The sequence below is a fragment of the Podarcis cretensis genome (genome assembly GCF_951804945.1).
Source record: "Podarcis cretensis genome assembly, chromosome: 8".
Classification (NCBI taxonomy): domain Eukaryota; kingdom Metazoa; phylum Chordata; class Lepidosauria; order Squamata; family Lacertidae; genus Podarcis; species Podarcis cretensis.
This window is the reverse complement of record NC_137177.1, coordinates 92,471,785-92,484,778: the sequence shown is the minus strand read 5'-3', so window position 1 is coordinate 92,484,778 and position 12,994 is coordinate 92,471,785. Positions and strand designations below refer to the sequence as shown.

At 44.0% G+C, this 12,994-nt stretch overlaps 1 protein-coding gene across 5 annotated transcripts in view; it reads right to left on the bottom strand.

The window, feature by feature from the left end:
* The window catches only part of LOC307223172 (SH2 domain-containing protein 6-like), a gene marked incomplete at its 5' end in the record, with an annotated part of 30,851 nt that extends 21,653 nt beyond the window's left edge, over positions 1 to 9,198 (bottom strand). For 4 of the 5 annotated variants that reach the window (XM_079989013.1, XM_079989014.1, XM_079989017.1 and 1 more), the window contains 6 exons: positions 1,339 to 1,411; positions 2,080 to 2,141; positions 4,272 to 4,378; positions 5,433 to 5,492; positions 7,945 to 7,970; positions 9,085 to 9,129. In XM_079989013.1, coding sequence (XP_079845139.1) covers positions 1,339 to 1,411; positions 2,080 to 2,141; positions 4,272 to 4,378; positions 5,433 to 5,492; positions 7,945 to 7,970; positions 9,085 to 9,129 — 373 coding nt within the window. Of the gene's footprint in view, positions 1 to 1,338; positions 1,412 to 2,079; positions 2,142 to 4,271; positions 4,379 to 5,432; positions 5,493 to 7,944; positions 7,971 to 8,999 lie in introns of all 5 variants that reach the window. The other variant, XM_079989016.1, reaches the window with a different exon arrangement.
* Positions 9,199 to 12,994: the final 3,796 nt, after the last annotated feature.

Genomic DNA, 12,994 nt, shown 5'->3' with positions numbered 1-12,994 from the left:
CCATTGTCTCTCGAGACAGACGGATGCTAACAATGCTGCCATTGTCCATGCACAGCTATAAAACAAATTAAGTGCTCCCTCCTCTTTGTTGAAGAGCCTTGGACTCAGATATTTAATCTGGAAAGTGGCACAGACCTGCTTAGTGCTTTACGTTCTGAGCCTGTCTGGTGCCACAGCTTTCCCCAACCCCCACTGGCCCAGCCTGGCTTTTCCAGGGTCAGGTGAAAAAACAGCGAGACTCTTTGCCTTGCCAGCTTCCAAACATGACAATCACCCCATAATAATCACAAGACCTTAGGGCTGTACTGGATAGCTCAGCGAAGAAGTTGACCCAGTGTGCAGCAGCTGTGAAAAAGGCAATTTCCATGCCAAGGACCATGAGAAAAGGAATTGAAAATAAAATTGCTTGATGTCATTATACAACCCCAGAGCACACTTGGAGTCCAGTGCGCAGTTCTGGTCGCCTCTTCTCAAAAAGGAGATTTAGAGTTCAAAAGGTTCAGAAAACGGCAATGAAAATGTTCAAGGGATGAAGTGACTTCTCTTTGAGGGCAGGTTGCAGAATTTGGACTTTTAAGTTCAGAGAAAAGGTGAGCAAGAGGTGACATGAAAGGAGTACACAAAATTATGCATGTCATGAAGAAAGTGGAGAGAGTTTATATCCCTCTCTCACGGTGCTAGAGCTCAGGAACATCCAATGAAGCTGAACGTTGGAAGATTCAGGACAGAAAAAAGAACAACGCACAGGTAAACTATGGAACTGCCTGCCACAGGACACAGTGGTGGCTGCCAACTTGGGTGGCTTTCAAAGAGGACTGGGTGGATTCATGGACTAGGAGTCCTGGTGGCTCTGGCCTGCCTCCACAGCAATGCTTCTGAATACCAGCTGCGTGGGAGGAGAGTGCTCTTGTGCTGGGATCCTGCCTGCTGGTTTCCCTTTGGGGCATCTGGCTGACCATTGTGAGAACGGAATGGCATAATAATAATAATAATAATAATAATAATAATAATAATAATAATTTATTAATCTGGCTGGGTTTCCCCAACCACTCTGGGCAGCTTCCAACAAAAGATTAAAAATACATTAAAACATCAGTCATTAAAAACTTCCCTAAGCAGAACTGCCTTCAGATGTCTTCTAAACGTCAGATAGTTGCTTATTTCTTTGACATCTGATGGGAGGGCGCTCCACAGGGTGGGCGCCACTACCGAGAAGGCCCTCTGCCTAGATGGGCCATGGGCCTGATCCCGCAGGTTCTTCAGACATCCTCAGTCCCCAGGAAGGCATCATCCCCCCGTCCACCTGCTCCCCTTCTCAGCCCAGCCCCTTCCTCTGACCTCTTTCTATGGCCAGGAAGTTGAATGTCCCGTCACTGGAGTCGTCAGCATCTGCTCCAGGCTTGGACAGGAACTGCAAGGCATGAAAGAGAACTGAATTGCGCTTCACATTGAAACGGGGACACTCCAGACATTCTTTTTATTCTGTATTCATGATGATTTCTGCTCCTGGTAGGACTGGTAGGGCTAGACAAGATCCCGCTTTCAACACTGCTTGTGCTTGTGAAAGTTTTGGAGTGGACAGACATACAGTTTTGCATCCCGTCAGTACATGCCCTGTAACTTTTCATGCCATGCATTTACGGTGGGGTATTATCCTGATATTTATAGGGCTCTATTGCCATCTGGAGGGACACCCATGCAGTAATACCAGGGAAGCAACACAGAACAACTAAGAAAACAGAAGGGAGTGTGGACGGTTCAGTATAAATCCACCACTCATACAGTACACTATTTTTTTGGGCCAATGGTGCTGCAGAAAAACACCAATCTGGAGAAGGTCCTTGTGTGTCTTGATCCCTTGTGCAAAAGAAATTTTGCTTTTCAAAAAAAGGACACATCCCAAATCCAAAAGATTTCATTTCTTAACTTAAAACTTATAAAAAGTAGGAAAATGATTAAAAATGCTGAACATACAGTTTCTCCCTGCAGTTTTAATGCCCTGCAAGGTAGCCAGAGAGATGATACTTGGCTGTCTGGAGAGCACAGCGGTCCTGCCTGTGCAAGCAACACATCACTCACCGGAAGGGACTTGGGCTGGAGGAGGTTGTGTGGCTCAGAGAAGCGCCTCAAGGCCGGGCGATCTAAGGACAGAGAGACAACCTGAGAGGGAACTGGAGATCACAAGTCCCAGCTATAACTCTTGTGCCCCCACAAGCACCTTTCACTTCTCCCCTTCCTCTTCCTGGTCAACATGGCTCACTCCACCCACCCTCTTCCCACTAGAATCCCAGGGGGGGGGGGCTTGCAGGTGATGCAGTCACCTTGCTCAAGGCAGGTATTCCAGAGACAGAGCTTCTCCAGCAGACACCTGTGCAGCTTCTGCTTAAAGACCTCCAATGAGGGAGACCTCGACCCATCTAGGTAACTGATCCCATTGACAAACAGATCTTATCAAGTAGCGATGGGCAAATCTGCCAATTTCAGTTTCTTTCAGTTTCTCAGTTTTCTACTCTTCTATTCAGTTCTCTACATTTCCACAGCAGTTTGCAATTATTGCTATTTTGGATCCTCATGAAAATTCATTAGCTATTTAGTACAAATTTCTCCTCATAAACAAATGTTTTTATGTACTTTTGCCTAATATGCACATTTTGCAATGCAATTTCCCCTAATATAATACATTTTTCTGGATCATTTTCACAAATATATGCATTTTTATGGAAACTTAATCCCAGTGTATGTATTTGTGTACATGTTACTTGGCTGGACAACTGCAATTTCGAATGGCTGTGTTTCTGTCTGCCTAGTGTTTAGGAAAGTTCAAATTAGGTAGGCTTCTTTATAGATATGAACTGAACTGAACTGTCCCCTATCCTTATTGTCAAGAAAGTTCTTCTAATGTTCAGCCAAAATCCACCTGCAGCTCAAACCCATCTAGTTCTGCCCTCTGGGTGGCAGAAGAGAAGAAGTCCTTGCTCTCTTCTGTGTGACAGGCAGATACTTGTAACATCATTGTGCCCTCTTAGCTCTCTCTTCTCTAGGCTGTTCATATCCAGTTCCTTCAGCCCTTCCCCTCCATGTCCCCAACCATCTGCAAAGCAGTTGTGCGTCATTTGCACATTTGTTAAGAATCCTAATGCTAGTGTACTGGAGAAAGAAAAGACCACCAGTGTCAAAGCAGTGATTCTTCAACATCAACTTCGTTGGACTGGTCATGTTGTTTGGATGCCTGATTATCATCTTCCAAAGCAACTACTCTATTCTGAACTTAAAAATGGAAAGTGTAATGCTGAAGGTCAACAAAAGAGGTTTAAAGACTTTCTCAAGGCAAATCTTAAAAAAAAGTAGTATAAACACTGACAACTGGGAAACACTGGCCTGCCAGCGCCCCAGTTGAAGAACAACTTTACCAAAGGTGTCATGGACTTTGAAGATGCTCAAACTCAGGAAGAAAGGGGAAGAGGTGTGTGAAGAGGAAGGCATGCTTGGCAAACCCTCACCATGATCAACTCCCGCCTGAAAACCTATGTCCCCACTGTGAATGGATGTGTGGATCCAGAATTGGCCTCCACAGTCACCTACGGACACACTGTTAAGACCATGTTCAATGGGGATTCACTGATGAGCACTCTCTGCGTACAGTTTTCCAACTTGGAATAAGCCTACCTGGCAGTACTGTCATTTAACCTGCAATTAACCAGTTTGTTAATCAAAATGGCACAGGGAACTTTGCTGGTTGTGATGATGGCTCCAGAGTATGGATGGGGGAATCTCTCAATTAATTCTGTTTCCTCATTTTTCCACTCTTAAGTTTATTTCTCCACATTCCCACATCAGTTTGCAATTTTTAAAAAAGTCCTCATAAAAATCCAGCAATGTTTCATTTTTAATTGCTCCTAATATATAATTGTAGACCCGAGGATCATCTAGTCCACCCCATCTTTGTTTGCAATTCTGCCTGATAAACACATTTTTTGCAAAGCCATTTCCCCTTATATGCCCTTTTGTATGCTATTTCCACCAGTATATGCAATTTTGTGGACACTTTGCCCCAGTATATGCATTTTTTATGCGCATTACTTGGCTGGAGAACTGCATTGCAAAATTCAGAAGAGTGCCGCCTTCAAAGGAGGGCTGTGCTTTGGTTCACATATTATTTCCGAAAGTTCAAAATAGACAGGCTTGCCTATCAATGTAAACTAAATCACACACCCCCCTCCATACTCTGGAGAGTCCTGTTTCCAGAGTCTTACCCACCCTTCCCAACTTACCAAGATATATGTTCTCTGCAAGCGCTGGAACCATTTCCTTGCTCTGCCCTTTACTTGGGGGGACTTCATATGTATACAGATCATCTTCCTCCTTCTCTTGAGTATCACTGGGAACCTACAAGAACAGAAGGAGGAAGCTGGGTGAGGCCCTCACATTCTCGAATATGCGGTGGTCCAGGCTGTGTTGCAGTCATGGAAGGCTAGGGAGCAGCCACAAAAGAAACTGCTCTGGGCCTTAAGAACAAAATCGAAGCCAGCAAATAGCCAGGTCCAGAGGACATCCACCTGAGTGTGCGCAGCATGCATTGAAAGTGCCTTCTTTCCCTCAGAGAATCTTGGGAACTGTAGTTTAACACTAATAGAGCTACAATCCTGGCATCGTTAACAAACAATAGTTCCCAGGATTCAGGGGGAGTGGACATACAACCATTGGGCTGGTTTCCATAGATTTTTCTCAATCTCTCCCAAGGCAGAATTGAGAGCTATCCATAGAAAGCGGTAGAAAAACACAGGGCTTTGCCATTGCTATGACTGGGTGGCAAGTACACACACACAAAGCAAGTAGAGAAATTCAGGTTCACTTGAACATAAAGATGGTCTGCCATAGGGGGCTATCTAGGGGTGACGTTGGCATTAGGGAGCAGACGTCAAGAGGGCTCTGGGGTCAAGATGGCAGGGATAGGGCTGGGAGCTGGCTGGTTGTGCAGAATACTTACCCCCTGCAGTTGTTTCTCTGAAACACACAAAGGGCTTTGGCTCAGCCATGTTTTTATCAAAACTTCCCGCAAAGTGTTTCCCAAAAAAACAGACATCAACAACAAAATCAACAAGCATCATAAGATACCATTTAAAACTTTCATATTAATAAACAGATTCAGTCTCTCAAGGCTTTGAAAATCACCACTGAAAGCATAACTGGGCAGCTCAGCTCAAAGGGGCTGATGGCCTTTGTGCCCAGGGACTTAAGGACACCGCAATAAAGGAGTTTTGGAGCCTTCCTTATATTCTAAGGTCACATTTGCACCAAATGTTTAAAGCATTATGATACCCCTTTACACAGCCATGGCTTCCCCAAAGATTTCTGGGAACTGAAGCTTGTTAAGGGGCTGAGAGTTAAAAGGGGACACACACCCCCCCACTTCTTTGTGATGAACGCAACACAGGCATCCCTGTGTCATGTACTTACCTGGTCGCTTGGGAGGCACAGGTGGGACTCTGGACCTTTTAAGAAGGGCAGGAACAAAATTAGACATTCAGAAGCTTCATGAGCTAAGATGGCAATCTCCCTGTTCCTCTTCCACTTGGCCCTGGGTAGTTGCGTCCAAAAAGGACTGAACAAGTATCTGCCAGAGACGCTCTGTAGCAGCGCATTAGACATAGTCTTCCCTCAGGACCCTCCTCCTTTTCCCAGCAAACTGTCTATGGAAGAACCTCTGTGCCTTGTATAATCCTCCAGGGATGGGCAATGTGTTTTTCTTAAGAATCAATTTCTATTTAAAGTTTTTAAGATAAAATACAACAAAAGCCAGGCTGATCTAAGAGAGAAAGAGAGCAAAGAAACAAAAGAAGAGAAGAAAAAAAGAGAGAAAAGAAAAAGAAAAAAGAAGGGGGGAAAGAGGACAAGAATACCAATCTCTTTATCACAATTATACCTTAACCCTTATTCCACACACTGAAGAGTGAAACCTCCAGTCGCTATTTCATTTCCCAGAAGGTGGAAAAAGCAGCAAGGGGGTCAACTATTTTGGACCTTTTTAACAGCTAAGAACTGATCAATGAGGTGGAAGTAGTGGGAACCTTGGGAGAAAGGTTCTCTTGGGATTCATTATACAATGGTACCTCAGGTTAAGTACTTAATTCGTTCCGGAGGTCTGTACTTAACCTGAAACTGTTCTTCACCTGAAGCACCACTTTAGCTAATGGGGCCTCCTGCTGCTGCTGTGCCACTGGAGCATGATTTCTGTTCTCATCCTGAAGCAAAGTTCTTAACCTGAAGCACTATTTCTGGGTTAGCGGAGTCTGTAACCTGAAGCGTATGTAACCTGAAGCGTATGTAACCCGACGTACCACTGTATTGGGCATATTGAGGTACCACTGGACAGAGGAAAGGAAAAGCTGAGTGTAGCTGGACACACACACTGCACTTTAAGAAAGCTGATTTCAAAATGATTAAGGAATTACTGGGTGAAATCCCATGATCTGAAAACTCAAAGAGAAGGGAGTCGGTGATGGATGGAGTTTCTTAAAGGTGAGATACTGAAGGCACAATTGCAAACATTTCTTACAAGAAAGAAAAGTGGGAGACATCTAAAAAACAACAGTGTGACTGCATAAGGAGCTTGCAGATGAGCTGAGATTTAAAAGAGGCATGTGTAAGGAATGGAAGAAGGGGCAAATCATGAAGGAAGAATATAATGAGTAGCCAACACTTGCAGGGTGAAGGTCAGGTGGGCTAAAACTCAGAACAAGCTCAAGCTTGCAAGGAGGTTCCAGATAATAAAAAGGTTTCTTCGACTATGTTTGAAGCAAGAGGAAGAGCAAGCAAGTGGCAGCCCCTCTGCATGGAGAAGACAGAGAAATGCTGTTGGATGAGAGAGAGAAGGCAGAACTGTTCAGCCTGTACCTGCCTCTGTCTTCTTCCTAAAGGAAAACAGTGCCCAACCTGGTGATAGTAGAATAAAGGATGAAGAGGAAAAAAGGACAAATGGGGTGCCAGAGGCCCAGTGTTGCTCAGTATCTTTGGATATGACTTGAATGAAGGAATTAAGGGGATGCTCATCAGATTTGAAGATGACACTAAACTAGGAGGGGTAGCTAATACCTAGCTAAGATAGAACCAGGTTCAAGAGGATCTTACCAAAGTAAAGAACTGAGTCAAAACTAATAAAATGAATTTCAATAGGGACAAATGTCACTTAGGCAGGAAGAACCAGATGCACAAATGTAAGATGGGGGACACCTGGATTGCCTATAGTACATGTGAAAAGAATCTAGGGGTTTTGGTGGACCACAGGTTTAACATGAGTCATCAGTGTGATTGCAGCAGCAAAAAATGCTAATGCAATTCTGGGCTGCAACAATAGAAGTATAATGTCCAAAGCAAGGAAAGCCATAGTCCCACTCTATTCTTCCTTGGTCAGACCACACCTGGAATATTGTGCCCAGTTCTGAACACTACAGTTTAAGAAGGATATTGACAAGCTGTAAGGTCTGCAGAGGAGGGTGACTAAGATGATCAAGGGTCTGGAAACCAAGCCTTATGAGGAACGGTTGAGGTAGCTGGGTTTGCTTAGCATGGATAAGATAAGTGATATAATAACCTTATTCAAATATCTGAAGGACTGCCATACTGAATAGAATAAGCTTGAGCTTTTTGCTGCTCCAGAGTGGGACCCAAACAAATGGATTCAAATTACATGAAAGGAGATTCTGACTAAATGTGAGGGAAAAGTTTCTGATGGTAAGAGCTCCCCCCCCATCAAGTAAATAAATAAAAATACGTCACTAAGTGACCAATCACATGGCAGATAGCTCAGTTCTGCCCCCAACACAATTCCTGGCTACACCTATGCTTCCAACTCTGCCATTCTACGATTCTATGGCTCTATGATTCTAAGCCCACTTTTCTGCTTGCAGTTGAGTATAAGCCACAAGTCAATAAAAGGTTGCTCACGGAGTCTTATTCTTCCCAAATATGTTCTGCAAAAAGAAGGAAAGGAAATTATAGAGAGAAAACAAAATTAAAATCTTCCTCTTATATTTGTTAATCAAGAATCCCCTTGGGTAGTATGGAGCCAAACTGTTTGGAAACAAAATAGAGTTATGCAAAAACTAAGTAGTGATTGCTGCATATAAGGACTCACATTAAAAAGCTACAGAATATTGAGGGTGCTTTTTTTGGTGCAGGGTGAAGGTGCCCCAATAGAGACTACAGTATTTTGCATGCCTTGAGGTTAAGCAACTCAAGTGTTTAATTGTCCCTTCTATACCACCTACTAAAATAGTACAGTTTTGCTTTAATGGGAAAAAAGAGAAAAGAAATATTGGAAAGAAACCAGGAATTTAACACCCCCCTCCCAAGATAGTTCCAGTACACACTTATGTCAGAGCTGCATTTTTAAGGGCACAGACAACCCAAATAACCAAGTCTCAAAAAGCCCAGGACAACACTGGAATGCAATGACGTGATGACAACGTTGTGCGGATGCTCTGTAAAATGTGAGTGAACAAAGGATAACAATCCTACATCAAAAAGCAATACAGAAGCAACTGTGGATTGGCCTGACCCAGTCATATGAATCCCACAGTCTGTAATGCATCTCTACAAAGAGTTCACATGATAAGAGGTGCCTTAATTTCTGCCCAGCCTGGGCAGACCTTGCAATGTGCACGTCCTTCTTCCACATACTCGCCACCCATTATAGTGGCAGCTGCCAGACCTCAGTGTTTAACAGATGTGACATGAAATCAGTCCCAGTTCCAGTCCCCTGACAACTGAGGGGCAGAGGAGGACCACAACTGCATAGTACATTTTATTCCCAAAGAAGACAGCTTCTCTGAAACAAGAAGCGTAAAGATGGTTACCACAATTTTTATTAGGCTTTGGTAACAAACACCTAGGAGTGTCGATTTCATTTTCTCATTTTTCAAATCTTCTGTTTACCACATTTCTCTATCAGTTTGCCATTTTAAAAAATAAGTCACCACAAGCCACACGGTTGGACTCACTTTTAGCTGACCCAGATTCCCAGCAGAAAGCTCTTCCGAACACCAACCCTAAAATACCTGGGCAGAAAGCAAACGACAATCTTACCATTGTGGAAGAAGTGGAGCTCCACTCAGCCCAGCCAGGGGCCATGCAAATGGGGGCCTGGCCTTGCCAAGCAGGCACAAAACGCCACTGTGCCTCATATTTGCATACACCTTCCAAAGGATAGATTTACACAGAAATGGCAACAACAAGGGGGGGGGGAGCCTAAAAAGAAGGGAGGGGTAGCTAATGCTGCAGAAAACAAAATCAGAATTCCAAATGATCTTAACAGATTGGAGAACTGGGTGCAAGCTAACAAAACGAATTTCAATAGGGACAAATGTAAGATTCCGCACCTAGGCAGGAAGAACCAGATGCCCATATATAGGATGGGGGACACCTGGCTTACTAGCAGTACCTGTGAAAAGGATCACGGGGTCTTGGTGGACCACAAGCTGAACATGAGTCAACCGTGTGATGCAGCAGCAAAACAAAGCTAATGCTATTCTAAGCTGCATCAACAGAAGTCTCTAGTGTCCCAGTCAAGAGAAGTCATAGTCCCACTCTCTTCTTCCTTGGTCAGACCACATCTAGAATACTGGGTCCAATTCTGGGCATCACAATTTAAGAAGGATGTTGACAAGCTGGAAGGTGTGTAGAGGAAGGTGACCAAGATAATCAAGGGTCTGGAAACCAATTCTCATGAGAAATGGTTGAAGGAGGTGGGTATATTTAGCCTGAAGAAGAGAAGATTGAGAGGAGATATGAGAGCCATCTTCAAATACCTGAAGGGCTGCCATATGGAATAGGGTGCATGCTTGTTTTCTCCTGCTCTGGAGGGTATGACTCAAACCAATGGCTTCAAGTTGCAAGAAAGAAGATTCCAGCTAAACATTCAGAAAAGCTTTCTGACAGTAAGAGCTGTTCAGCAGTGGAACAGACTCTCACGAGAGTTGATGGACTCTCCTTCCTTGGAGGTTTTCAAGCAGAGGTTGGATGGTCATCTGTCATTGATACATTAGCTGGGATTCCTGCATTGCAGGGGCTGGGACTAGATGACAGTCATGGTCCCAGTCTACTGCTGAATCAAAGCAAACATCAGTGAGGTTTTCTGCAAACTGACAATTGTTCTGATTCAGCGTAAACAGTGGGTTTTCCAGGGAACCTGACAGGACAAATGGAAGAGATTTCGGGAGAAAAAGAGTGGGGATGATCCCACAGAGAGCAGCTGTCTTATACCTAAGCTGACCATTGGTATTGGCAACACCAATAGGTTGAGGGCTATAGGTGTGGGAGGTTCCCCCATACAGGGCGCCAAGCCAAGGGGGCGCACAGTTGAGAAGATCCCTCACTGAGAAGATCCAACTCTATGATTCTATGATTCCCAGCCTTACCCGAGATGTTGAGGATTGAAGTAAGGAGACTCTACCACTGAACCAACCTTTAAAAATAATGTTTGAATCAGCCTTCTGTACTAATTTCATAGAATCAGCTCCCTCAGCCGTTCCTCATAAGGCATCGTTTCCAGGCCTTTGACCATTTTGGTTGCCCTCCTCTGGACACGTTCCAGTTTGTCAGTGTCCTTCTTGAACTGTGGTGCCCAGAACTGGACACAGTACTCCAGGTGAGGTCTGACCAGAGCAGAATACAGTGGCACTATTACTTCCCTTGATCTAGATGCAATACTCCTATTGATGCAGTCCAGAATTTATGCTTATTTAAATGTTATTTCCCAATTACTCTTCAGGACTAGAATTTAAAAAAAAGTTAATTAGCATGCTAAGAGTAAATTTGAAACACGCCCATCACTAGAATGATAAATATAAGGGCAGAGGTGTGCAACAGGTTTAAAATACATATATTTAAAAATAGGATTACAGTGCTCTTTCATTTTAGTGCAATTGCACAAATTTTACATTTTCAATAACCATTTTTGTGTGCTAATGAAAGTGTTGATTTAAAAAAGTGTGTGTGTGTTATAATGGCACCAGCCAGAAAAGTATTTGTGATGGTATGGCAAGTGGCTATAGATGGACCATCCTGATCTGTCACACGTCAAAGCCAAGACAAGAGGAGTCGCAGCACTGAGGTCACTCACAGCCGAGAGAAGCTGCCTTGCTCTTCTAGCCTTTCCAAGCAAGCAGGAGAAATGGAAGCAGAATGGGGAAATCACAGGGCAACAACTTGATGAAAATGTGAGTGAATGAAGAAACATGAAATGCCCCTACAGAAATTTGTATCACTGCTTTTAAATATATCGTGATATTGTAATGTGGCACATTATTGTGTATTGCTTTTAGGACTCTGAAAGCTACTTTGAGTACATATTTGTAGAACAGAGGGACATACGGTAAATTCTATCAATCAACCCATAATTACACATCCATATGCACCAGGCAAAAACATTTCTTTTTTTAAAAAATATTTTTATTAAACAATTTCAACCTAACAAATTATCCGACCATATAATCATTTCTCTTCTGCCAGGACTTTGGCTTTTAATGATCTATGGCCTCTTTTAGTGGATGGGATGCTTTAATTCTGCCTTTTAAAAATACATTTGAAAGATTTTTCTGTTTTGTTTTATAGTTTTAACATAAATGCTATTTAATCATTGTTGTAAATTGCTTTGCAAAACTTTTGGTTTAAAAAAAGGCAACTCATAAATTTCATCCATAATGATGATTTCAGTTCTTTCAGGCACATTTTTTGCTTCCAGCTCTGTGCAATGATGGCACACCAGAAATGAGATTATGGGGAGACTCAGGCTCAGGGACCAGACCTCTCTCATCTGACCCTCAGGGCTCATTCGAGAACACGCTTCTCCCTAGCGCTGCTTCTTGCTCTCCCGGAGTGTTTCCGCCCGCCTGGAACGTGTCCTTGGACCCTGATCCTTACTTCTGCTGAGGTGGGGGGGGGGTGTTAGAGAGACTGCGCATGGAGCCTGTACAGAGGTAACATTTCTCTTCCTTGCTCTGGCCTCTTTGTGTCTCAGGCCCAGCCCACCACTGTGGACATGTGGCCCTGGAAGATGGTCCAGAAGGAAATGCTGGTTCCCCACCCCTGCTACAAGACAGAATGATTTTCAGGCTTTGGGTTTCTTAATGCTTTTGCAGTCCTAACTATGGGTGGGATACAAAATCAAAGGAAGAAATCCGTTTGTTAACAGTTTTCAGGTATAGCTCTCCATGAAGCACAGAGGTAAATGCCCCTACCTGCACCGCAATTTGGCTTGGAAAAAGTTCTCTCTTGGCTCCAAGAAAAGGCTTTCCTCCCAAGCCTAAAACCTGCTTGTGGAAGAACAGGGCAAGGGGCTAATGGGAGGCCCCAGAGACTGGCTCTCTAACCCTGTTTTGGTAGATGGGTCCAGCTGGCTAAGCCCAGTCCATGGGCATGCATTGGGGCCCAATAAAAACCTTTCATTTGCACTCCAAGGTCTCAGGATCTGGCTTGCAAATGCACACCATTGCCAGAGGCTACCAAGGGGGGGGGGGAGTCAAGGTCTTCTAGGATTAGAAATATGACAGTGATGGGGAGATAAGGAAGTCCTTAAAGAGTGAGCAAAATTCCCCAACCCTTGGAGAGAACATCCCTCCTGCCCCAAATTCTGCCTCCTTCCCTTAGTGTCAGGTATGTTGGTTATGAAACATGCAAATAGGGCTGAGATGTGGTTTGGGATTGGTGTAAAGCTGATGATGCAACAATGGCACCGATACCTCCCCTTACGGAAGGAGATGGGGTTCCAGCCCAGGAGGAATGTTACAGGTTCCCCAAACACTGTTGGGTACATGGCTCTCTTCTCAGAAGTCAGTCAGTACTCGCAGCTGACACCGTGGATTTTTTAAACCAGCACAACCGCGGGAAATGACATTTACTGTAGGAAAGCAGGTCTTTGTGTTGCTCTTGAGGTCCGGCTCCTGTCTCTCCACATATAGAGCAGCAGCCATCACAGTCCATGCAAAGTCCAGATCAG